Below are 23,601 nucleotides of genomic sequence, written 5' to 3' on the forward strand. Positions count from 1 at the left end.
CATAAGGCTGTTCTATGTACTTCCACCACTTCTGCCCCGCACATGGAGAATCCTAAAAGGTGCAACCGGGAACCGGACGTATAACTGAAATTCTGCAGCGAGCCTCCGCTACCTGTTTCGTTTCTAATGGCACCAGCAGCAGAGACCACGATGAACAGGGTTTGCCGTAGAGATAGGGGAAAGAGCACGCGCGCCTACACACACGGACCTGTTTGACTTGTTGCTCTCTCTCCCTCTCTTTGGTTGAGGAGGAGCCATACTTTGAGCTCCTCCCTTGTCTCCAGCCACGCTCTGCCTACCCGTTTTCCGAGCCGCTCTAGCCGCCCTGGCCCCACCTCTATCTTATCGAGGGTGACCGATGCTCCGTCTGCGTTGGAACGGCCTTTGTCGCTGCTGTCGGCGGGTCGCGCGCGCGCACTCATGAATAATCAAGAAGGGTAATGAATATTCATCAGCTCCTCGAGCCCCGGCGGGCCAGGGCATAGCGGAGCGCGCGGGTGGGTGGGTGCTCGGACGTGGCTGGCCGGGACTTTGCCCCTGGGGAGACACTCCTGGTCCGGGCGCAGCTCGCTCATGGCTCCCAGGGCAGCAGCGCCGGGAAGCGCCCGGTGAGCGCGGCTTCGGGTTGCCAGGGGCGCGGTGGGGGCGCCGGGCGGAGGGTTTGGGGTGCTGAGCGGAGGTGTGAGGGGATCGTGACCCCCGTTTGCAGTACAGTATTAGGAATCAGGCTGCAGAAAAGGAGCGGAGGCTGCAGAGGGGCGAAAAACTCCCCCTGTTTTTTGTTTAGAGATTTCTGTACAGTACCACCAAAATATTATATATATATATATATATATATATATATATATATATATGCTTTCGTAGATTTTCACGGGTACAGGAATGCAGGTTTTGGTGTCTTCGGGTGTCTTCCCGTGTAAGAGTCGGGGTGTCTGGGCGACGTTTCGACGAGGTCTCACTCGTCATCTTCAGGCTGGTGCTTTCGGCTTCTTGTTACTGGAACAGAGCAGAATCTGGTGTTTGAGTTTCTATAAATACTGTTGAGGGGTGTGGTGTATAGCCTCCAACGTTCTGGGCAGAGAACGTTGTATAGCCTCCTGCCCAGAACGTTGGAGGCTATACACCACACCCCTCAACAGTATTTATAGAAACTCAAACACCAGATTCTGCTCTGTTCCAGTAACAAGAAGCCGAAAGCACCAGCCTGAAGATGACGAGTGAGACCTCGTCGAAACGTCGCCCAGACACCCCGACTCTTACACGGGAAGACACCCGAAGACACCAAAACCTGCATATATATATATATATATATATATATGCATATGCATATATGTGTGTGCACGTGTTTGTATTTTTTTGGCGTGGCAGCAGCTAGACGTCGGAACTCCCTGCCTATTGATAGCAGGTGCTTTCACTGCTGTTTTGCGGGTCTGCTTGAAACATTTTTGCATAGACAGGCCTACCCAATATATGTAGGACGTTGGATGTGTGTTTTATTCTGTTTTTAGTTCATTTTAATTTAGTTTTGAAAGTTTTAAATTGTTGTTTTTAACTGTTTTTACCGACAACTTTCTTGTTTAGTTCTTTATCGTAAACTGCTTTGAGAGTTCTTTTTTCTTTCTTTTGCAGTTGAGCAGTGTATACATTTTTTGACGCAAAGAAATATAGTGCTTAATAAACAAAATCATTAAAATAGTCCACGCCAAGTTATGTAAACAGGATAATTAGAAACACCATAAAGGTGATGCAACCCATTTTAAAGTAAAAGCCCAGCAAAAAAAGTGGGTTTCTATCTGGTGTCTGAAAGAATACAAAGGGCAGTTGCAGGCTGTCCCCCTTTTGGGGTGGGATTGAGTCGCATATCAGTAAATTCAGGTTGCACAATTGTAACTGATTGGGAGGTCTTGCGGACCAAATCCGCTTCCTCAGAAGATCAGACTTTTGTGATAAGGACAGTAAATGAGGAAAATGGACTAGGAAGTTTGAGATAACTTGCTCTAATGCAATGTCATATCAGGCCCCCTGCAAACAGATCAGAGTGAATGCTCATTAAACATTGCTTAATCTCCCTGCAAACAAATCTGGATGAATGCTTAATAAATGCCCATCTGGAAGTACTTGTAGGAACTACCCCTGAGTTTGCCAAATTCCCCCTTAAAGCCATCTGAGTGGGTGGTCATCACCACACTCCCGTGGCAGTAAATAGGTAGTACACTTAAGGTGCTCAATGTGCTTCAGGTACGTTCTTTCTTTGTAATGTTTAAAACAGCCCTGTAAGGTAGGTCAGTGCTATTATCTCAGTGTTGCATATGGAGCTGTAGAGGCTAAGAATCTATTGCCTAGTAAATTTGTGACCGGTGTCGACTGAGACTTCCTGGTTCATAGCTCAGTCTGTTAGCTGCCTCACTACATTGCACTACACCTGTCAGTATGCATTGAAGAATGTGATACGCTACCAACATGTTTGAGATTACAAAAGTGTGGCTTGAGGGTGTTAAGGGGTGCATTAAGTGTTTTCAAATCTAGGTGAGGAATTATGGGGCACCTCTGGGATGAAGGGCATCCAGGAGGTTCAAATACAGTGGTGCCCCGCAAGACGAATGCCTCGCAAGACGAAAAACTCGCTAGACGAAAGAGTTTTCCGTTTTTTGAGTCGTTCCGCAAGACGACTTTCCCTATGGGCTTGCTTCGCAAGACGAAACGTCTTGCGAGTTCTTGCGAGTTTGTTTCCTTTTTCTTAAAGCCGCTAAGCCGCTAATAGCCGTGCTTCGCAAGACGAAAAAACTGCAAGACGAAGAGACTCGCGGAACGGATTAATTTCGTCTTGCGACGCACCGCTGTAGTATAATGGTCAATGCTAAGAATGCACATGGTACCCGAGATAGCTTAATGTGGTTTATTTGCCCATTAAGCATGCTTTATAACCACTCAGGTGTGCTCATTGTTAAGTTGTGGGCGAACATAGCAGATGACACAGTGATTTCTCCAGAGAAGCTCTTTATTGAAGCTGGACAGAACTGAACAGCAAACAGCTCAGTTTTTATAGGCAGCCGGCTATCAACATTGTAGCAACAACAACCCAGGGTTTCCTGCCTAAAATAACTGACGTGGACCTGAGTGAAAACTATCTACACTATCCCCCTGCTGGCCCAGGGTGAGAACTTTAGTACATAACACTCATAATTATGTATAAATGTAGTAAGCAGTAGCTTTCACTGGAGTCTTTCTTGCAGGTGAAATAGATATTCTGTTTGTGAGCACTTAACTGTGATTGATGGTGGTAATCATCCCCGATAAAAATATAGGGACTGATTTAATTAAATAGTCGCACCAGCAGGAGCCAGCACAACAAGGCCCATTAGTACAATCGGACTTCCCCCTTCCCCCTCCCTCCCCGGCCAGATTGGCTCCGCAGGGCCAGAAGAACCCCCAGAATAACAGCAGGCAGGAAAAGGAAACATGGTTCTGCCTGACAAGCTGAAATGTTTTCCCAGACAGAATGATTGCAATAGTGCAATGTTGAATTGTACCCACAGACTCCAAGGATATCATTGGCCTCATTCAAATTCAGTACCTGCTCTTTACCAACAGGTCCCAGCGTGGGTTATAGCAATTTAAAATTCAGAATTAAACAACTAAAATAGGGTGGGACCTGAAAATGCACATCTCAGATGTCAAAGACCAAGGCAAAGAGCATTTGCTGAAAGCTGTGTAGTGAAAAAGCAGGAAGAGGAGACAAGAGTTAGGAAGAAAAGATGGAAAAGAAATTAGGAAAGCTTTGGAGTTGAGAGGGAGGTTATGGGAGTTCTGGGGCTATCGTATGGCTGCTATGAAACCTAATCATGTTTAGGTTTAGAAGACTTGCAGGTGAGATGCCCAATGGAACATCAGGCTAACGCAAAGAGAGAATGAGATCCCTCAGTAAGGCCATAGGGCAACCACTGAGAATAACGAAACAGAAACAAGAACTCGGGACACAATGGTGGTATTCACAGGACAGTCACTCCCATGTGCTTAGGAAAGAGGAGCTGAAAATAATATTTAAAAAGCAAAGGAATCAAGCTTAGGTATTCATCCTTTGATATCTCCCATGAAGAGTTTTGCATCTCTCAGCAAAACCCTCCCAGTGAACTATCAGAAAGTAACAATGGCATTTTAACTTACAGCTCGAGCACAGTTTGGCTTATCTATTTATTTCAGCTACTTGAAAGAAAGCTGAAGTTCTTCTCATTTCAATAGTGTAAGTAGAATAAAGCTAGTAAGGGTTGCAAATCTGTTTGGAACATTTCCTTAGATGCTGGTGCTGCTGGTTTCTTGGAGTCAGAAGCAGGAAAAGTGTGTGATGCAGGGAGGGAGTTGTGGCAAAGAAGTTTAATTTAAGCTTCAGCAAATTAGTTGAAAGATCAAGTCACACAACAGGTTATATTTTCCCAAGGAGAAACAAATAATTCCCCCACTGATCCCTGCATTTGCTTAGGAAGACGGCTGTGTGGGGCTCTCTTTGTTACTGTGAAGAATTATAGTTTTTTCACATATTTTACTTTTCATTTATTTATTGCATTTCTATCCCACCTTTTTATTCATGGGGCTCCAGGTGGCACACACGGCTTTCCTTCTCATTTGTTCCCCACAACAACACTGTGAGAGGTAGTGACTGGCCCAGGGTCACCCAGTGAGAGCTTCATGGCTGAGTGGGGATTCGAACCCTGCTCTCCCAAGTCCTAGTCCAACACTCTAACCACTACACCACACAGTCTCTTCCCAACATACTATGCACTAAGGTCCTGAAGGAAGGATAGCATACACATCAGATGGTTAAAATTCCACATGGCTCTTCCTTGTCTGAATCTACCCTTAGATTCCTTCCTGTTATGGACTCAGAACCCACATAATGAGCTCTGGATTTCTTTTCTAGAGCACTTTAGTACATTTCCAACTGAGGATACACCTCTGGCCTTCAAAGAAAAGATCCATGCTGACAGAGAGGATTCTTCATTATTGCCGTGGGGTAGATTACTATTGGAGTATCGGGGTGAAATCTCTCCCATTCCTGTTTTCAGAGGACGATTCCAGAATTTCATTTGGTTACAGCCAGTCTGAACTGAGCAGACCTTTGTGTGTGGCTTGCGTGCTAGCTCGATAACGTGGCTATTTTTGAATCTGTTCCTTCCAGGCCTCGGCCCCAGCTGGACCGGCAGTTTCTCCAACGTTTTCTGAAGATCCAAGAAATTTTATTTCCTGCATGCTGCTCCAAGAATGTACTGATGTTCCTAACCTTGCTCATGGTTGCTCTGTTGGGTAAGTGAGTCGATGGCTAAGAAGGATGATATCAAGCAAGTCGTTTTGTGATGTGCCAGGACTCTTGTCGATGTATATGGGAGCACCCTTGGAGTTCATCCTTTTTCTCTTCCCCACCCTTTACCTCCCCTAGAGCAGCTGGTCATTTACCAGGTGGGATTGATTCCCAGCCAGTATTACGGAGTTCTGGGGAACAAAGACTTCCGTGGATTCCAGCAAGTGACAGCAGTTGCACTGATTCTTATTCTACTGAACTCTATGGTAAGTGAAACCTCTTCTTCCTACAAGGAGATGAGAGCACATGCAATGCAATTTGTCAGGGTTGCTATAGTACAGGGTTGGACTAGATGACCCTTGAGGTCCCCCCCACCTCTAAAATTCTATGATCCTGTGATACTGCCTTGCTCCTCACATGTGTATCCTGAGGGCCAAACAGCACGTTAGCTAACGACCAATCACACTTTTTAAAGGCGTGCTTAACACTGTCACTTTTATTTTGTCCATTTATTTTATTTCAACTGTTAAAGGTCTTCATTTTACAAATCACGTGTTTTTTGGTAATGTTTCCATCGTATGAAAGCTTTGGGCTGCTTTATTACCTCACAAAAGTGGCTATCCCCAGGGATGGTGCAGTTAAGCCAGGACATCAAGTCACCGATTCCAGCCATAGCAATTCAAAAGATTCTAAGGCACATCTTCATCTTGCGAACTGCCCTAAGATCTTGTGATAAAGGGTGACATAAAACAACAATAACAACAAGAGAGTAACTTTCTAACTCTTCCCTCGCAGTTTCTAAGCTGCGATGGAAAAAGCTAATCTGGCTTGGGCCTCTCAGCACTGCTTTCTGGCCACTCTCTATTCTGGAAGGTGCTGTTTACTGTAAACCCATCTGGACTGTTAGCTGTTGTGAAGAGCTTTTTATGTCAGCAGCCGGACAAGGGGGGATTCATCTAATGCTTTAAATCAGTTGCTTTGAGCAGAGGATCCCTTCAGACTAGAAGACTTTATTTGGGTCAATGTGTTCATGCAATCCATGGCTGGGGAATCTCTGGGCTGCTGGCTAAATTAGCCCCACCAATTTCGCATGCCCATTCCATTTGTTATCGGTGGGGCTTATATCGCACGCTGTTTAAATTTGGTGCAAGCCTGTTGGGATTGGCTCCGCTCAGGAAGGTGGGAACATACCCACTTGATGTCATATGACATCGTAAGTGCAGTTGTTGGACCACAAGAGTAGTCATAAATGCCTTTTCTTGCCTTATTCACATCTCCTCTCCCCATTGTGAGTCTCACTTCTCTCTTTTCTCAGCTGAAGAGCTTTGACCAGTTCATCCGCAACCTGATGTATGTGAGCTGGAGGAAGACTCTCACAGAATACCTCCATGGCTACTACTTTCAGGGCCAGGTGTATTATACCTTGAATATTCGGCATGAGGAAATCGATAATCCGTAGGTGGCTGGACATGATTCGAGCTCCTCCTGGCACTTTCTGGCATGTTTTGTACACCCCTCTGCCTTGATAAGGGCTGGCTTTGTTGCTCCCCATATATGTTGACCTGCTTTGCTTTTATCTCCCTAGGGCAGAGCTTTCCAAACTGCATCCTGACACATTAGTGTGTTGGCTGCAATGTGTAGGTGTGTCACACGAATGCTCCCCATGCTCCTCCCAGGGCTGGAAAGGGGTTAGTTTAACCCAGGCATCCCCAAACTCGGCCCTCCAGATGTTTTTTGGGACTACAATTCCCATCATCCCTGACCACTGGTCCTGTTAGCTAGGAGTGATGGGAGTTGTAGTCCCAAACACATCTGGAGGGCCAAGTTTGGGGATGCCTGGGTTAACCTCCCGTTTGCTAGGAAAATTGAATTACTGAGTCGCAAAATGACGCACGTCTAAAAAGTGTGTCACCAACATGAAAAGTTTGGAAAACTCTGCTCTAGGGAGCCATGGGCTTTTCTTTAGATGCACAGGGAAGTAGTTTGAATATCCAGCCAGATGGGCGGGGCATAAATAATAAAATTATTATAATTATGATGCTGATTATTACATTTTGAGTACATGCTCTATGCTCCAGCCACTGGGTTTTAGCCAGTGTTAGTCCTGCTCAGAGTAGACCAACTGAAATTCATGGATGCAACTAACATTGGCCCATTAATTTTAAAGTGTCTACTCTGAGTAGGGCATAGTTGGCTGCAACCCACCAGGCAGGACTCAAAGCAATAGTTGTTGTTAGCAGAGGTCGGTGCAGTGTGTCCCACTAGTGCTACTGGGCTCCTCCCACTGAATGTCCCAACCATTGGCTTGAGTGGGGGTTCAGGAGAACCCCCCAGAACAGCACATAGGGTGGGGGGGTGGAATCAGTCTGGCAAGTGGAAATGCTTGGCCTGACAGATTGACACCCCCCCCAGCACAATGCTGAATTCCACCCACTATATTTAAAACTAAAATGCAAACTGCAACAAACAAATGTGGGGTGGGGTTTTTTGTCCATGTCTAATTGGAGATGTGTAAAGAGGCTAACAATAGCAAGATGTGAAAGGGCTCCAGTTATTTAAACTATTGAAATTTAAACTGCTTTAGAGGACAGTTTCCCTGTATTGCTTTAGTTTGCGGTTTTTGAAACGCTAGAATCACATTAGGACACTAATTGCTTGAAATTCTAGTGCCCTCGAGAAGTTTTGGACTACATCTCCCATCAGGCCAGGCCAACATGGATGATGGGATTTGTGACCTTGCAACGACTGGACAGCACTAGGTTAGGGAAGGCTGTTGTTTTATAAGACAAAATAGACCTGCTTGTAAGAAGAAAATTGAAGAGTACTGATAACTGGATTAAAGTACGTCTCATTAAAGTACAGGCTATCTGACATTGTGGTGTGATCCTTGGGTTGCAGCACAATTAGGATTTGCTTTGTCCATAGTATGGAACAACTATAGGTGCAGTTCTGTAGCTGTTTAGATAACTCGCAAGAGATGGTTAAGGTTGGAGTTGCAAAGGGGAAGCTACAAACATAATAATGACTTTATTTGACTTGACGTTGTGCAACAGGAATTCTAAAATGCAGCTTTTGGTTCCTGAAAATAACCAGCAGTTGAATTACTCCAATTCTTGGGTAATGTCAACTCAGCAGTGATTGCAGCAAACTGATACCAAAAACAAGTACTTGTATAGAGCAGTGGAATCAGTGCTCTGCTGGAGGACTCTAATATTTGAGGAAGGAGAAGATGGAGTGTCCCAAGAAGAAGGTTTATAAGATAAGGCTGGGGCTGTTGTAACAGCTGATTTCTTGCATGCAGCAGGAGGTTGCATAATAATAATAATAATAATAATAATAATAATAATAATAATAATTTTTTATTATTATTTATACCCCGCCCATCTGGCTGGGCTTCCCCAGCCACTCTGGGCAGCTTCCAAAAAAATATTAAAATACTGTAATACATCAAACATTAAAAGCTTCCCTAAAGAGGGCTGCCTTCAGATGTCTTCTAAAAGTCTAGTGGTGGTTGTTCTCTGTGGGAGGGCATTCCACAGGGAGGGCGCCACTACCGAGAAGGCCCTCTGCCTGGTTCCCTGTAACTTGGCTTCTCGCAGTGAGGGAAATGCCAGAAGGCCCTCGGTGCTGGACCACAGTGTCCGGGCAGAACGATGGGGGCGGAGACGCTCCTTCTGACTGACTTTGAGATCCCTTCTGACACTGTGATTCTGTTCCAGTAACCAAACTGGTATTTTTTGCCAGCTGTTGTTTAGCATTGATTTGCAAGCTACCTAATTGATTGCATTGATTTGCAAGCCTTAAAACTGCATAACTACCCAGCTCTGATTCTGTGTGGATGAACTGTTCTGTTCCTAACATGTTAACTTTTCTTATGCTTTGCTCTTTCTGTCATAGCAGTCCATGCAAATTTAAATATCCTTTTTATCGTGCAGAGATCAAAGAATCAGCCAGGATGTGGAGAGGTTCTGCAAGCAGCTGAGCTCCATGGCCAGTAAGCTCATCATCTCTCCCTTCACGCTTGCATACTACACCTATCAGTGCTTTTACAGGTAAGGGCAGTCTTCACCTAGAGAGAGGGATGACCACATGCTTAGGGGCAGCTTTTGTCCCAGCTGGAGTACAGCATAGATGAGCCTCTAATATATTAGAAGGCAGCCTTCCGTTGACAGTTTTGCTAATCTCTCTCCATTTCTCTTGCCTAGCACTGGCTGGATGGGCCCAGTGAGTATTTTTGGATATTTTATCATGGGCACAATTGTTAACAAGATCCTAATGAGCCCCATTGTTTCAAAGCTGGTGCAGCAGGAGAAGCTGGAAGGTGATTTCAGGTGAGTTTATTCAGCAGGTCTCATGATCAGTTTGACCCTGAAAATAGCTATAGTCTGAAATGATGTGTGTGCCACTGTTCTTTTCTCGTTTGCTGGTTGTGATTTGTGTTAAGAGAATCCTTTATAGAAGTCTTCTTAGGATATGAACTTCCAGATAGACTGCTGCTGCTGCTGAAGATGAGGATGTTCATACACATAAACCTGGCTGTTAAGTCCTTTGCTGTCTCTTGCTATAGTAGAGTTCTGTGTCTGCTCTCCAGCCTAAGTGATGTATATGGTTTGGGGAAGGGGCCTTGGCTCAGTGGTAGAGCATCTGATTTATATGCAGAAGGTCCCAGGTTCAATCCCTGGCATCTCCAGGTAGAGCCAGGATAGATCCTGTGTCTGAAACCCCAGAGAGCTGCTACCAATCACTGGTGATAATATTGAGCTCAGTGGACCAGTGACCTGAGTCATTCTAAGGCGGAAATGAGAATGGGTTTTGCAGAGATGATGATTGCTCAGTCCCAAAAAATGACCATTGAAGCAAGTGTTTTCTGGATTTAACAGGTTTAAGCATATGCAGCTACGGGTGAACGCCGAATCTGCTGCTTTTTACAGGTAAGTAAGTGGACATTTCACTTTTTAGTATTTCTTTACTGTGACGCCTTTGGTTCCTGCGAGTGTTGCACAGTTTGAGTTGAAGTGTATCCCACAAACGTCTTGGATAATTAGCATTTCTTCCCATCTCCTGTTCCCAGTTGGGCTCCACCTTGGTGGTGTTCAGGTTTGTTTGTTTTTTAAGTGTAAGATTAGTATTCATCACTACATAGTTCACTTTGATAATTTGGCTAGGTAGCAGGATGTCTATCCATTCTGTTCTCTATTCTCCACCCTCACACCAGTTCACCCATTGTTGTTGTTTGTCGGTTACTCGGCTCACAGAACACCCCACAGTTATGAAAGCAAGAAGAGGAGGAATAACACCAGCAGAGCAGGGTGGGGGGAGAAAGGCAAGCAGGAAAAAACAGAAGGAAAACAACACACGCCATGGCTGCTTTTTGCCACATGAGGTCACTGTTGTCGTTGGACGTCTCACAAGAGTTCAGAAAGTGTGGATTAGGTGTATCCGTTGTTTGTCTCCTCTTCACGCACTTTCCTGGGAGAAGTTGTATTCATGCAGCAACCAATCGCCACCACCCGTTTGTCATCCTCTAAATGCGCACACATGCATCTTACCCCCAGGTCCGTGGGAATGATCACTGTCCAGACTGACTGTGCGCTACTGTCCTGCTTTTCAGAGCTGGGGAAGTTGAGCACATGCGAACCAACCGCAGGCTGCAAACCCTGCTGCAGACCCAGAGGGAGCTGATAGGCAAGGAGCTGTGGTTGTACAGTAAGCAGAACTGGTTTCCTTCATCCCCTCCTTCACTCGTTACACAGGGAAGGAAGCTTCTAGATTTCTGCTGTGCAGAAAAGACATTTGGGAAGTGGCTGTTCAAATGGGAACAGAGAACAAGTTGATGAACCAATGAGGGAGAAAATGGGTTCTACTGGAATCCAGACCAAAATGGGGTCATTCTGGGCCTTCACGGGAGTGCCTGAAAAGGCCGAACAACAAGGCCTTGAGACTGAACTCTGGGAAAGAATAGTAGCAGCAAGGAAGTAGGCCAAGCAGCACTTTGGGCCTCATGGATTTTGCTATCTCAGGCTCTGTCTCCCAGAGGAGCTGTCTAAACATTTTGTTATTGGGTACTGAGTGCTGAACTGAAATAGATTGTCCTTCTAACTGACAGTTATTATCTTGAGTAGCACTGTTAACTGGCTTTGTTTCCAGAGAATATGTTCCTGATAAACTTTTAAAACATAACACAAAAAACTGTGTAGATGTAATAATGGAATACTGAATGGTTTCGTTTATGTAAAATATGTAGGGATTTATGATATGCAAAATGAACCATGGAAAGAGAAGGGAAGTCACTGATATTTTAAGGATGTTTAAATGAGTATTCTAAATTGTACAACAAAAAAACTAATAAGAATTTTATACATATCAATATCTATACCTATCTATCTATATATAAACTGTGTAGATGGAGGTCCTAGATTAACTGATCTGCCGGCATTACCACTGTGTTGTCTTTTTTCTGCTTAGTTGGAATCAACACTTTTGACTATCTGGGCAGTATCCTGAGTTATGTGGTGATTGCTATTCCCATTTTCAATGGAGTTTATGCTGATCTGGATCCAGCAGGACTGAGCTCTTTGGTTAGCAAGGTAAGCTTTTTGCAGCATCATAGCTCGGCGCAAGAGCACATAATGTTTTGCATGCAGAAGGTCCCAGGTCTAATATTCCTACACACTGACCTGTGATGTCCTGTAGGCTGTAGTGCCAGGAGTAACATTTCCTCCGTGATCTTACTGGTCTACAGGGAAGCAATTGGTCCTTCATTTAACCTGGCCCTGAGTTGTTCAGCGCTTTAAACGTTAGTAACAAGAGCTTAAGTGTAGCCTGATAGCTGATCGGCAGTCAGTGACGTTCCCCCAGTCCAGGTGGAATATGTGGGAGCTCAGGTGTTCTAGCCACCTCTGAGCTGTTGCTGCCCTGTCTAACACTGCAGACTGTTATGCTTTCCTGGCATGGGGCTTTTGACCACATAATAGCCTTAAACGGCTCAGGGCCGCAATACATCAAGAACCGCCTCTCCTCGTATGAACCAACCCAGACCCTGCAATCATCATCTGAGGTCCTTCTTTGTGTGCCTCCTTTGTGAGAGGTCCGGAGGATGGCAAGACAAGAACAGGCCTTTGCAGTGGTGGCTCCCCGCTTGTGGAATGCTCTCCCCCCAGGGAAGCTCACCTGGAGCCTTTATTATTATTATTATTATTATTATTATTTAATCTTTATTAATTTAAAATAAATACATTTATGAAAAAAAACAGACGAACAAACAAACATACAATCAAACAAACAAATTGTTAGGATATTTCCATTCCACCTTAAAAGGGAGCAGGCTTTGTGAGTCACAGAGTCTGCGCATGTCCTGTTCACAGGATGTTTATGTTTGCTATTGCTTTCGTTTTCTCTCTCTGTCAGAGACACTGACGCAGACAGTCATGTCTTTCTCTGTTCTGATCAACACTGAATAAAGCTTGTAAATAATGCTCTCCTGAGTGCGACTTCTGCTGTCAATTATCTGCTGATAAGAGTGTGCATGAGCTCTGGAATGTGGCAAGATATTTTCTAGAAACTCATGTCGCTAATCGATGATACTGCGTGCCTACGGGAGATCGATGGATCGTCCGGCACACAGCTTGGGGCCATGATGGACTTTATCTCCCTGGCAGTATCCCAACACAAATAATAGAAGAATCAAACAAACAACCATGCTATAAGAAACAACAAGATTAATATAACTATCATCATTTATACTCCTGGTACTGGTATAGCACTCCTGGTACTATAAAACTTATAGAGAAGAAAATTAAAAATGACTTCCAATTAATCTCACTGTACTTTATCTATCCATGACCTTACACCGCACAGTTACATATTTCTTATATAGTTTCTTTTTACCTCCCTACAAACTTATATTTATACAATACAATACAAGGATCAGAGAAGCCCACCTGGAGCCTTTGTTACATATCTTTTGGCGTCAGGCAAAACGATTGTTTTCGCTTGTTGCTATGTTATGTATTGTTGTGTTTTTTATATTGTAACCGGCCCTGTGACCCTCGGATGAATGGCGGCATAGAAATTTAAGAAATAGTAAATAATAAGTAGTAATTGGAAGTGATGAAGAGCAAGTCCGTCCAAAGACAGGGCCAGACCACCATAAAGAGAGAACAAATGTGAAACCTCAAACACTACTGGTGGCGGTTTTATTGGTCTTTTGGGGAGATGGCACTGTTTTTAGGGATGCTGTCCCTTGATATCCCAAGTAGAAGCTGGGAAGGAGACCAGCAAGAGCACACAACTCTCCCACAGGGTGTGTGTTGCTCCAGCCCCCTAAAACACTGCACACCACCATACATAGGTGCATACACAGAAGCACACTCAATCTGTACTCCACATTTTTAAGGAGTTTAGTCCACATGTTGAATTTTAAATTCACCATGCAATGCAGTCATTCACATAGATGCCTGCGCCTGTGTATAGCGTAATGTGTGAATAGCCTTCCTGCTGGGAGTTTGCAGGTACAGGGCAGCAAGCTTATCGTGCAGAGAGTTAAGGCAGCAAATTTATTGCTTCATCTGTCGTGGCATGAGATCCTTCCCTCTGTAAACAAGATGCAGCCTAATTCAGGCCTGGGAGCGAGGCTGCCATAACGTAATCCATTTAGCCCAACCAAACAGTCAGGAACTAATCGCAGAGGGATAAAAATAGTTGAGCCTGGCATTCCTCACTGTGCAGCAAGAAGCTTCTTTAGAACAGGTCTGGCAGCCTCGTGGGAGCAAAGGTGGACCTTGGCAAGATCAGCCTGAAGCTAGATTGGAAAAGCTGTAGGCTGTTGTTTATATGTGTATATATATATGTGTGTGTAAGTGTATATATGAGGGACGCAGGTGGCGCTGTGGGTTAAATCACAGAGCCTAGGGCTTGCCGATCAGATCGGCGGTTCGAATCCCCGCAACATGGTGAGCTCCCGTTGCTCGGTCCCTGCTCCTGCCAACCTAGCAGTTCGAAAGCACATCAAAGTGCAAGTAGATAAATAGGTACCGCTCCGGTGGGAAGGTAAACGGTGTTTCCATGCGCTGCTCTGGTTCGCCAGAAGTGGCTTAGTCATGCTGGCCACATGACCCGGAAGCTGTACGCCGGCTCCCTTGGCCAATAAAGCGAGATGAGCGCCGCAACCCCAGAGTCGATCACAACTGGACCTAATGGTCAGGGATCCCTTTACCTATGTGTGTATGTATATGTATATGTATGTATGTGTGTGTGTACACACACACACACACACATATATATATATACATATACATATACATATACATATACATATACATTTGCTTCTCCCTTGCTGGCTTACTCAGTGAGAGCCCTTTGTAGCTGAGCTCATGCATGCATACAGTGGTACCTTGCAAGACGAATGCCTTGCAAGAATGAAAACTCACTAGACGAAAGGGTTTTTTGTTTTTTGAGCTGCTTCGCAAGACAATTTTCCCTATGGGCTTGCTTCGCAAGATGGAAACGTCTTGCAAGTTTGTTTCCTTTTTCTTAACACCGTTAATACAGTTGCGACTTGACTTCGAGGAGCAACTCATAGCACACGGTGTGGTAGCTTTTTTTGAGGTTTTTGAAGACTTTGGTTATTTTTGAAGCTTTTCCAAAACTTTTCCGACACCGTGCTTCGCAAGACGACAAAACTCGCAAGATGACAAAACTCGCGGAACGAATTAATTTCGTCTTGCGAGGCACCACTGTACTTGCTGGTGAGTGAGCCAGGTACCAGAATCCCTGCTCCCTGGGGCAGCTGTGTTTCCGTGTTACTCGTTTGCAATAAATCAACAAACCTGAGAATCTCAGTGCTTCTCTTTTTGCCTTTACCCTCCTAACTGTGGTCAGTGTTTGCTGAAAGCTTAGAAGACAACAGGAGGCTTTTGCAGGTGGCTTGAACAGATTCCTGCCGTTACCCTCACCACCCACCCACCCCAAGTGTTATTTTTCTTTACCAAAAATGGCAATCAGACTGCTAAGGTTTTGCAAAAGTTTTGACCCACGTAATTGCTTTTGCAAAATGATCAGTCCACCTCAGGGATCAGATAATGGTTAATTCTGCTACCAGCCAGGGAGACAAACCACTCCTCCAGCTGATTTTGAGGCATGAAAATGTGGGAGCTTCTTCTTGTATGTTTTTGCTTCCCAGCCTTTGCTAACGCTTGGCTTGTGTGTGATTTGTCTTGCAGAATGCCTTTGTCTCTCTTTACCTCATTGGCTGCTTCAGCCAGCTCATTGACCTCTCCACCACTGTGTCTGACGTAGCTGGCTATACACACAGGTAAGTCCTCTTGCCTGCTTGAGGGGCACCTATGTCATAATAGTGAGGGCCTGTGTGTGTAAAAAAAAGAGCATCTGCTTCGTATGGATCCATCAAAGGTAATAAACAATGCAGGAGACTCCTGTGTCCCAGTATGGGTCACTAAGTCCGTCTTTCTTCAGTGGCACCCTTTCAAAAGAAACAAACAAGGAATCTCCTTTCCCCATTAGGCATAGAATGTCAAATATATTTTGTTGTAATCTTTGTGGCTGCTGCAGCGGAGAGAATCTGAATTTTTCCTCTTAGATCAATTAGCAGGCTGGTTTTTCAGCCCATGTGACAGACTATGTACGTTAGGTGACCATTACTATCCTGCAAACAATAATTCACTGCTTACCAGGTTTTAGTAATATGTCCATAAACCTTTTTCTTTTCCCTTGTGGAGATTAGGCTTCTGGGTCTTGTCTTTCAGGCTAGTTTGCTGCTTTGGGGCATCACTGCTACTCCTTGATTAGCAACTTTCTTGTGGTTTTTTTTTGTAGAATTGGGGAGTTGCTGGAGATGCTGTTGAAACTTTCCAGGAAGCAAAGTGACTGTGACTCGCCAGGCAAATGGGAATTCAACAGGTGAGTATATCTAGCTAACATCAAGCATGGAACGACAGTTTTCCTGTTTTTGCTATGGTGTTTCTTGTACCACCGAGTGGTGAACCTAAAAGGCAGCCAGACACCTTGGCCACTGAGCTGTGATGTTTCCTTCTACTTACCTTTCCTCTTTTCTTGTGGTGGGGGCACTGATGCCATCAGCGTTTCCAAAGAGGAGGTCGTCTCAAGCGACACAGCTTTCCTCCTGGAGAAAATCTCTCTCTCTGCTCCCTCTGAGAAGCTGCTCATTAAGGATCTAAACCTGAGAGTCACACAAGGGAACAATCTACTGATCACCGGGAACACAGGGACTGGGAAGACATCTTTGCTGCGTGTCCTCGGTGGCCTCTGGGAGAGCAAGCAGGGTGAGTTCATCAGCCTCCCTGAAACATCCCTTTGGTGAAAGGGGGCCTTTGCAGCAGATTGGAGGGTGGAACACTGTTTACCCATAGGTTTGTGGAGCAAATGCTGCATTTGGACTGTTCAGGAACGCAGATGTAGTCTCTTTTGTGCTTGAGTTCTTAGTGATATTGCCCTCCCCAGTGCAGATTTAATGGAGGCCTCGGCCCAGTATACCTGAAGGAGCATCTCCACCCCCATCGTCCAGCCCAGACACTGAGGTCCAGCAACAAGGGCCTTCTGGCGGTTGCCTCACTGTGGGAAGTCAAGTTACAGGGAAGCAGGCAGAGGGCCTTCTCAATAGTGGCACCCATCCTGTGGAACGCCCTCCCATCAGATGTCAAAGAAATAAACAACTATTTGACGTTTAGAAGACATCTGAAGGCAGCCCTGTTTAGGGAAGTTTTTAATGACTGATGTTTTAATGTATTTTTAATCTTTTGTTGGAAGCCGCCCAGAGTGGCTGGGGAAACCCAGCCAGGGGGGCAGGGTATAAATTGTTTGTTTGTTTATTCGTTCATTTATTTATTCGTTCATTTATTCATTCGTTCATTTATTCATTCATTCATTCATTCATTCATGGCCACTGCCATAGATGTTGCATGGCACTGCAGAACTAGGCAAACCACTGCCCCTTAACCCCCATCTCTCTTTTCCCCTCTGCCACCCCAATATGGGGAATTATACTAGCCTGCTGTACAAGGTTGTTGTAAGAAGTATTGAGATAGTGGCCTTGGCACTTTCAAATTGTGGCTTATTAAGCCAGGTTGTGCATGAGCTCCATGCACCCGCCCACAGCTCCTTTGCTCCTTCCGTCATGCAACGGGCAATATGAGCCAGACATGGGTTTGTATTACAGGCAGACTGGGAAGCTACAATTAATGGCTTTCAAGCGAACCAAGCTGTGAAGCCAAGGTTTAAAGTTAGCTTACAGATCCTACCTGGTGTGAAAGCTATTAACCATAGTTCCTGGTTTGCATATAATGGGAGGTTTCCTGTGGTTTCTTGGCTTGCTTCACCACTTGCACGAAGGGAGGAGCAAAGCAAGAGCGAAGGGGCTTGCATGCAGGTGCACAGAGCTGGTTTATATTCTGGTTTATTAGGCCAGGGTATGATTGCGCAGACTAGATCAATTCCAAGTGTTAAGTTCATGTTTGTTACCGAAGTGTTGGATCTTAGACTTATGTCTCTATGATTCCTTCTGCTGGGTCTCTGCAGGGGACGTCCACATGCTGACTTGCTTTGGCCCCCATGGGGTAGTTATCCTGCCACAGCGGCCATTCTTCACAGATGGGACCCTGCGGGAACAGGTAAGTGACCTCGGTGCCAGATTCCTGGGGGTGGGGGGTGGTCCTCTGCCCACCCACAGACTAGTTTGGTGACAGTGGCAATTCTAAAAATAAATAAAAAACATACCTGTTACAATTGCTGCAAGCTGAGTTGCCAGGAAATGGCCTGCCTTAATTCAATACATGGGGCCGGAGGCCTATTAATGTTTATTAGAAAGCTCTTAGCAGAGAGAGTATTGTGGCTGCTTCCATCTTTGTACGACTGTGGTGGAGACTCTCATTTGGAGTATGTGTCTGGTTTATTTGATTTAGGTGATATACCCTCTGAAGGAAATCTATCCAGTTTCGGGTGAGTGGAAATGCACTGGAACTCTTGTGCCCAAATGGGCTCAGATTGTTTCGGCTTTTCCTGTGCTTCTGCTCTTCTCTGCAGTGTGTGTGTGTGTGTGTGTCCATGCTGCATGAATCAGCATTACGCTTGCCTGGGTCGTCTTTCAGTAGCTTTATCTGTTTTCCTGCAAAACTTAGCTGAACCAAAATATTCATCGCAGGCGAGTGTTTGGTATATGGAGTGGTGCAAAATGTCCATTCATGTGCTTACTCAGCATGGAGGCTGTGAAGCGAAAGGAACCTTTCAGTTGGTTATATGCACCCATTAGGTCTTGCCCAAACTTCAGCTTGATCCGAGCAGTTTTCTGCTTGTCCCACGCTTTCTGGGCACAGATCCCAGAGGTTTTCTCTTTGCCCTGCCGTGCTTGCTTTCCCCAAGAAAACCCCCCCTTTACCACTGAATCGGAGCAAAAGGCAGTAAAAATCAGGTTTTCCTAGGGGAAAGCAGGACAAACCTCTAATGTAGCAGAGATCAAATGAGTACTTTGCATGTGTGAAGCAGTCCTGGCGATGATCAAATGGTGCCCCTGTGGTGGAGAAAGCTAACTTTGTTTGGGCCGTCTGAAAGTAAAACTAATCTTTATTAGTGAAAATGAAGTTCTCAGACCAACTGGAGCCCCTAGGGAGACATGTTCTCTAAATAAAGCAATATAAAGAGGCATCTGTTCTCTGCTTCCACATAGTCTGGAAGATCATCTGAATATAAACCAAATTAATATATGGTAAATAGAAGCCCACAATTACTTTGTAGGTTGTCAGGCCTTCTGCTTTGCTTCTGTCTCAGTGATTACTAACTCCCCTATTTGGATTAAGTTGTTCCTCCAATAGATGCATGTTCAATTTCTCCAATCGCCTACATCTTCATATTGGGATACCAAAATTAAAGGGTTGGTGTGATATAAATCCAATACTACCAAATGTTTTAACCATGCTTCAAAGATAGTTTGGTAGATTCCAGCTACCAAATGTTTCAACAATGTTTCAAAGATAGTTTTAGATTTCAAGAGGAATGCTGATTAAACATGTTTGGTTTATGTTCATTAAAGGTTTTTAAGCAGATACTGAATGGTCACCTGTTAGCAATGTTGTAATAGAAAATTTCCTGCATTGGCAGGGGGTTGGATTAGGTTGGATCTTCCTCCTCTCTGATTCTTTGTTGTTGCCAGTGTTGACACTCAGTATTATGGAGTGCCCTGCTGCTTGCCCCACACACCAACACCCATCTCAGTTTCCCTCTCCAAGATGACAACATCTTCCTGCTCCCAGTCTCAGTTTCCCTTAAGACTGCTATTCATCCCTGCCTCCGTTTCCCTTCCTCGTAATTTCCCTCTTTGTGACCCAACATCTCCACGACCACAGTGTGTTCTTCCTGAGCTTCCAAACCTGCAAAAGAGTCATGGTCTCTTCCCCCCTCCCCCATATCTTCCACCTACAGCTTCCCACCAAAAGAACTACAATATTTCTTCTCCACCTCCTTCCTTCTGTCACCTGACAGAAAAAGCCTTCCTTGGTGTCAGGAAGAAAGAGGATGAAAGTACTATTCCTAAAAGTTCTTCCCATAGGAGATAGACTTCTAGAGTAAGCTCAGAAGATGTCCACCTGAGCTGAAAGTCCATCTGTTAATTGGCTTCCTCCCATTGTTATGTACATTATGTGGTGATACATCCTATTGATAACTTGGCATGGGCTTCCACATGATATGTTTAGGTTTGAGCTATTAGCTTTTCAGATCTTCTAAAGCATGATCAAAGCAGCCAAACCAAGTGCAACGAGATCCCTGTCCCCTGATGACCCATCTTCAGAGTGACCCTTCCCCCCACAGTCCTGTTATCATGAATGTAATTCCTTGCACAATAGGGTCTTCGGATGATGAAAGGATTCTGAGATTCTTGGAGCTGACTGGGTTGGTGAGTTACCGAGGGAATAAATGATGCACTTTGATTTCTGTCCCGATTTGGGGATAGAAAGTGGCTATAAAAGCTCAGCAAGGTGCACTGTAAATGTCTATGGGCCATTCCTAAAAAGGAGGATGCTGGGATTGCCAGGAAGCCTCACTGTTTGACCATGGAGGTTTGGATCAGTCCAAAGAGTAATGTGGGCTCCATGAATTCTGAGATGAATGTAGCTCTCAGTATGTGCTATCTTGTATTCCAAAGCCTGGGCAACTATATTAAAAACTGCTTCCAAAGGTGAGCTCTGGCTCAAATTAAGCCCTGGTTTATGTACATTGTATGAGCAAAAACAACAGAAGTTCTGATGACGATGATGATTATATAGAAGGCATGGGAGCAAAACAAAAATGACAAGATGACACTAATTACAGTGGTGCCTCGCAAGACGAAATTAATTTGTTCCGCGTGTTTTTTCGTCTATCGAATTTTTCGTCCTGTGAAGCACAGTGTTGGAAAAGTTTTGGAAAAAGCTTCAAAAATCACCAAAAACCTCAAAAAGGCTACCACACCACGTGCTATGAGTTGCTCCTTGAAGTCAAGTCGCAACTGTATTAACGGTGTTAAGAAAAAGGAAACAAACTTGCAAGACGTTTCCATCTTGCGAAGCAAGCCCATAGGGAAATTCATCTTGCGAAGCAGCTCAAAAACCGCAAAACCCTTTCGTCTAGCGAGTTTTTCGTCTTGCGAGGCATTCGCCTTGCGGGGCACCACTGTACCAGCTGGCAATGGGTGGGCAGGATTAAGACAGAAAATGTCCTTATGGCTGTGTCCACCTGTTGACCAAGGCTGGAATAATTTGTTTTTCATCTTCTTTTTTATGCAGTCTGATTTGCTAGCAAGGACAGGTGGCTTGGACCAGCCAGTGGACTGGAACTGGTAAGGCTGCTTAGTGTGACAGTGGGGCTCCTGTTATTTGCTGTGGGTCAGTCTTGAGCTGCAAGGTTGTTCTAATCACAGATTGTTTTGCCTTTGCTGCAGGTATGATATTCTGTCTCCAGGGGAGATGCAGAGGCTCTCCTTTGCCCGACTTTTCTATCTCCAGCCTCAGTATGCAGGTGAGGAAGGTATTTCTTTCTGAGTTCCTTAATTATGGGACTCCCTGCTTTGCTTTTTACCTTGACCACAGACAATCCCTGGATAGCCAGTGTTATGAGATGGTATGTTGTGCAGAAGAAGGTAGCACAAGGGCTATTGGCTACCTGTTGGCTAAAGGTAAAGGTACCCCTGCCCGAACGGGCCAGTCTTGACAGACTGTGGGGTTTGTGCGCCCATCTCACATTTATTGGCCGGGGGCCAGCGCTGTCCGGGGACACTTCCGGGTCACGTGGCCAGCGTGACATCGCTGCTCTGGCAAGCCAGAGCCGCACACGGAACGCCGTTTACCTTCCCGCTGGTAAGCGGTACCTATTTATCTACTTGCACCCGGGGTGCTTTCGAACTGCTAGGTGGGCAGGCGCTGGGACCGAACAGCGGGAGCGCACCCCGCCGCGGGGATTCGAACCGCCGACCTTTCGATCGGCAAGCCCTACTGCCTGTGATTTTACTGATGGCAGGCACCACAACTTCTAATCTAACCATCCCAATCTGCCTCTTTTTCTCAGCTTTGTAACTGGCTTATATTTTCTTGCTGGTTTAGAGGGTCAGAACTACCCACTGCACCAGCCCAGTATGTAGACAATGCTCCGGTTGCCTTTTGTAATGGAAAACAACGACTGGTGAACAGCTATCAGTTTGCAAATTTGTCACACTTTATTCAAGAGGAGGGGACTTGAATGGTGCCATATTGAGGGGATTCCTGTTTCGGGTTTTTTTGCTTGCAGTGCTGGATGAAGCTACCAGTGCACTCACAGAGGATGCAGAGGATGAGCTGTACAGGATCTGTGCACACCTGGGAATGACTCTGGTCAGCGTGGGACATCGCAAGAGCCTGGAAAAGGTAGGGTGGTGTGGAGCCAATCTGTCTGAGCAGAACTGCTGGGACAGATAAGGTTTTATTTTCAGGGGGCCAGTGGTGGGTGGGTGTGGATGGCAAAATCCCTCTTAAAGCCATGGCTCTCAGTTTCTGTACTTACTCTTTCATTTCAGTTTCACAGTTGGCGTCTGAACCTGTACGGAGAAGGTAAATGGGAGCTCAGCAGAGTAAAGAAAGACTGAGCCACTCCCTGACTTGTCATGGACAACAGCAAAAAAGAATGCAACTAAAGCCTCAGCTGGGTCACATACCAAAGTGCCTTGAAATAAACACACCTTTTACAGGAAGCATGGATCTTAGATATTTCAGGACTTCAAAGCCAGCAGGTGCATTAAGGCTTCTTTGACCCAAAGGCCTCCAGCTTATACTGTGAAAGAGCAGGGGGATTTAAACTCCTCCCCCTCCACTTTGCCTTTCTGTATAAATGGCTACCAGTCCATTGTTCTGACTGCTGCGTCTCTCGCTCAAGATCTCTCCCAGAAGGAAGGAAGAGGCCTTTGCTGCTTCCATCCTTGCAACTTCTTTAAGTGAAAACAACTTTGAATAACATTGAAGCAGTGCTGGCAGTGAATGGAGCAGGATCCTTCTCATCTGAGACTGAGAAGGATGTATTTGTTTCAGTATTAGAGCTTCAGCCTCGTTGCCACAGCCAGGAGCCTCCGTGTGGGAACATCTCTGTCTCTGCTGTGCTCAGGGGGGTGCCTTGCTCTTGGTTGCCCACAAGTGTGAAAATACATGTCTGTTTTGGAAGTTTACCAGAAGCATATATTATACACAGATTTCCCCTTCACCCGATGAACCTATTTTTGTTTAAATAAGCGTTCCTTAAGGAGCCTGAAAGTGCTGAGGATCTCAGGCCTTCATACCACAACAGTGTACTTCAGGCTTCCTCAACCTCGGACCTCCAGATGTTTCTGGCCTACAACTCCCATGATCCCTAGCTAACAGGACCAGTGGTCAGGGATGATGGGAATTGTAGTCCCAAAACATCTGGAGGCCTAAGGTTGAGGAAGCCTGGTGTACTTCCTCCACATCTTTAGTTTCCATGGAGGGTCAGCATTTGAACCAGCAGAGCAGTTGGAAGGCATGTGATTGACAAGGCTGTGATACATTCAGTAATATTACATGCAGTAATTAATATCTGCAGCTGAGGCAGGTGTCCAGACGGACCTCACTGAAGTGTCTCATTGAGACAGGTGGAAATGCTGTCTAGCAGAGAATCTGTGGGCTAATGCCAACTGCAAGGGCTACTTTCTTTGGACTGATTTGGACTTTTTTATTGGATTAGAATAATAAAAGGGAAGAGTGACATGAAAGACAAAGCTTGAAAATGTGTGTGCTTGTCCTATATTGTTTTGAAGTCCAGAATCT

At 45.2% G+C, this 23,601-nt stretch overlaps 1 protein-coding gene across 5 annotated transcripts; it reads left to right on the top strand.

Moving 5' to 3' along the window:
• The first annotated feature begins 405 nt into the window (after positions 1-405).
• Positions 406-23,552, top strand: ABCD4 (ATP binding cassette subfamily D member 4). 5 transcript variants are annotated; one of them, XM_082233126.1, is made up of 19 exons: positions 406-437; positions 5,174-5,298; positions 5,432-5,559; positions 6,609-6,748; positions 9,229-9,345; positions 9,499-9,624; positions 10,174-10,224; positions 10,905-10,999; positions 11,759-11,880; positions 15,514-15,605; positions 16,127-16,210; positions 16,391-16,593; positions 17,846-17,937; positions 18,229-18,265; positions 20,164-20,213; positions 21,082-21,134; positions 21,237-21,313; positions 22,079-22,194; positions 22,344-23,552. In XM_082233126.1, exons 1-19 carry the CDS (start codon positions 421-423, stop codon positions 22,410-22,412), a joined length of 1,794 nt encoding a protein of 597 aa, XP_082089252.1. In that variant the 5' UTR covers positions 406-420; the 3' UTR covers positions 22,413-23,552. The 5 variants fall into 5 exon arrangements, with proteins under 5 accessions (XP_082089252.1, XP_082089254.1, XP_082089251.1 ...); XM_082233125.1 differs by lacking the exon at positions 406-437 and adding an exon at positions 559-608; XM_082233129.1 differs by lacking the exon at positions 406-437 and having other exon boundaries at positions 5,181-5,298; positions 5,437-5,559; positions 6,609-6,752.
• The last annotated feature ends 49 nt before the right edge of the window (positions 23,553-23,601 follow it).

Source organism: Podarcis vaucheri (assembly GCF_965113315.1).
Source record: "Podarcis vaucheri genome assembly, chromosome: 1".
NCBI classification, from domain to species: domain Eukaryota; kingdom Metazoa; phylum Chordata; class Lepidosauria; order Squamata; family Lacertidae; genus Podarcis; species Podarcis vaucheri.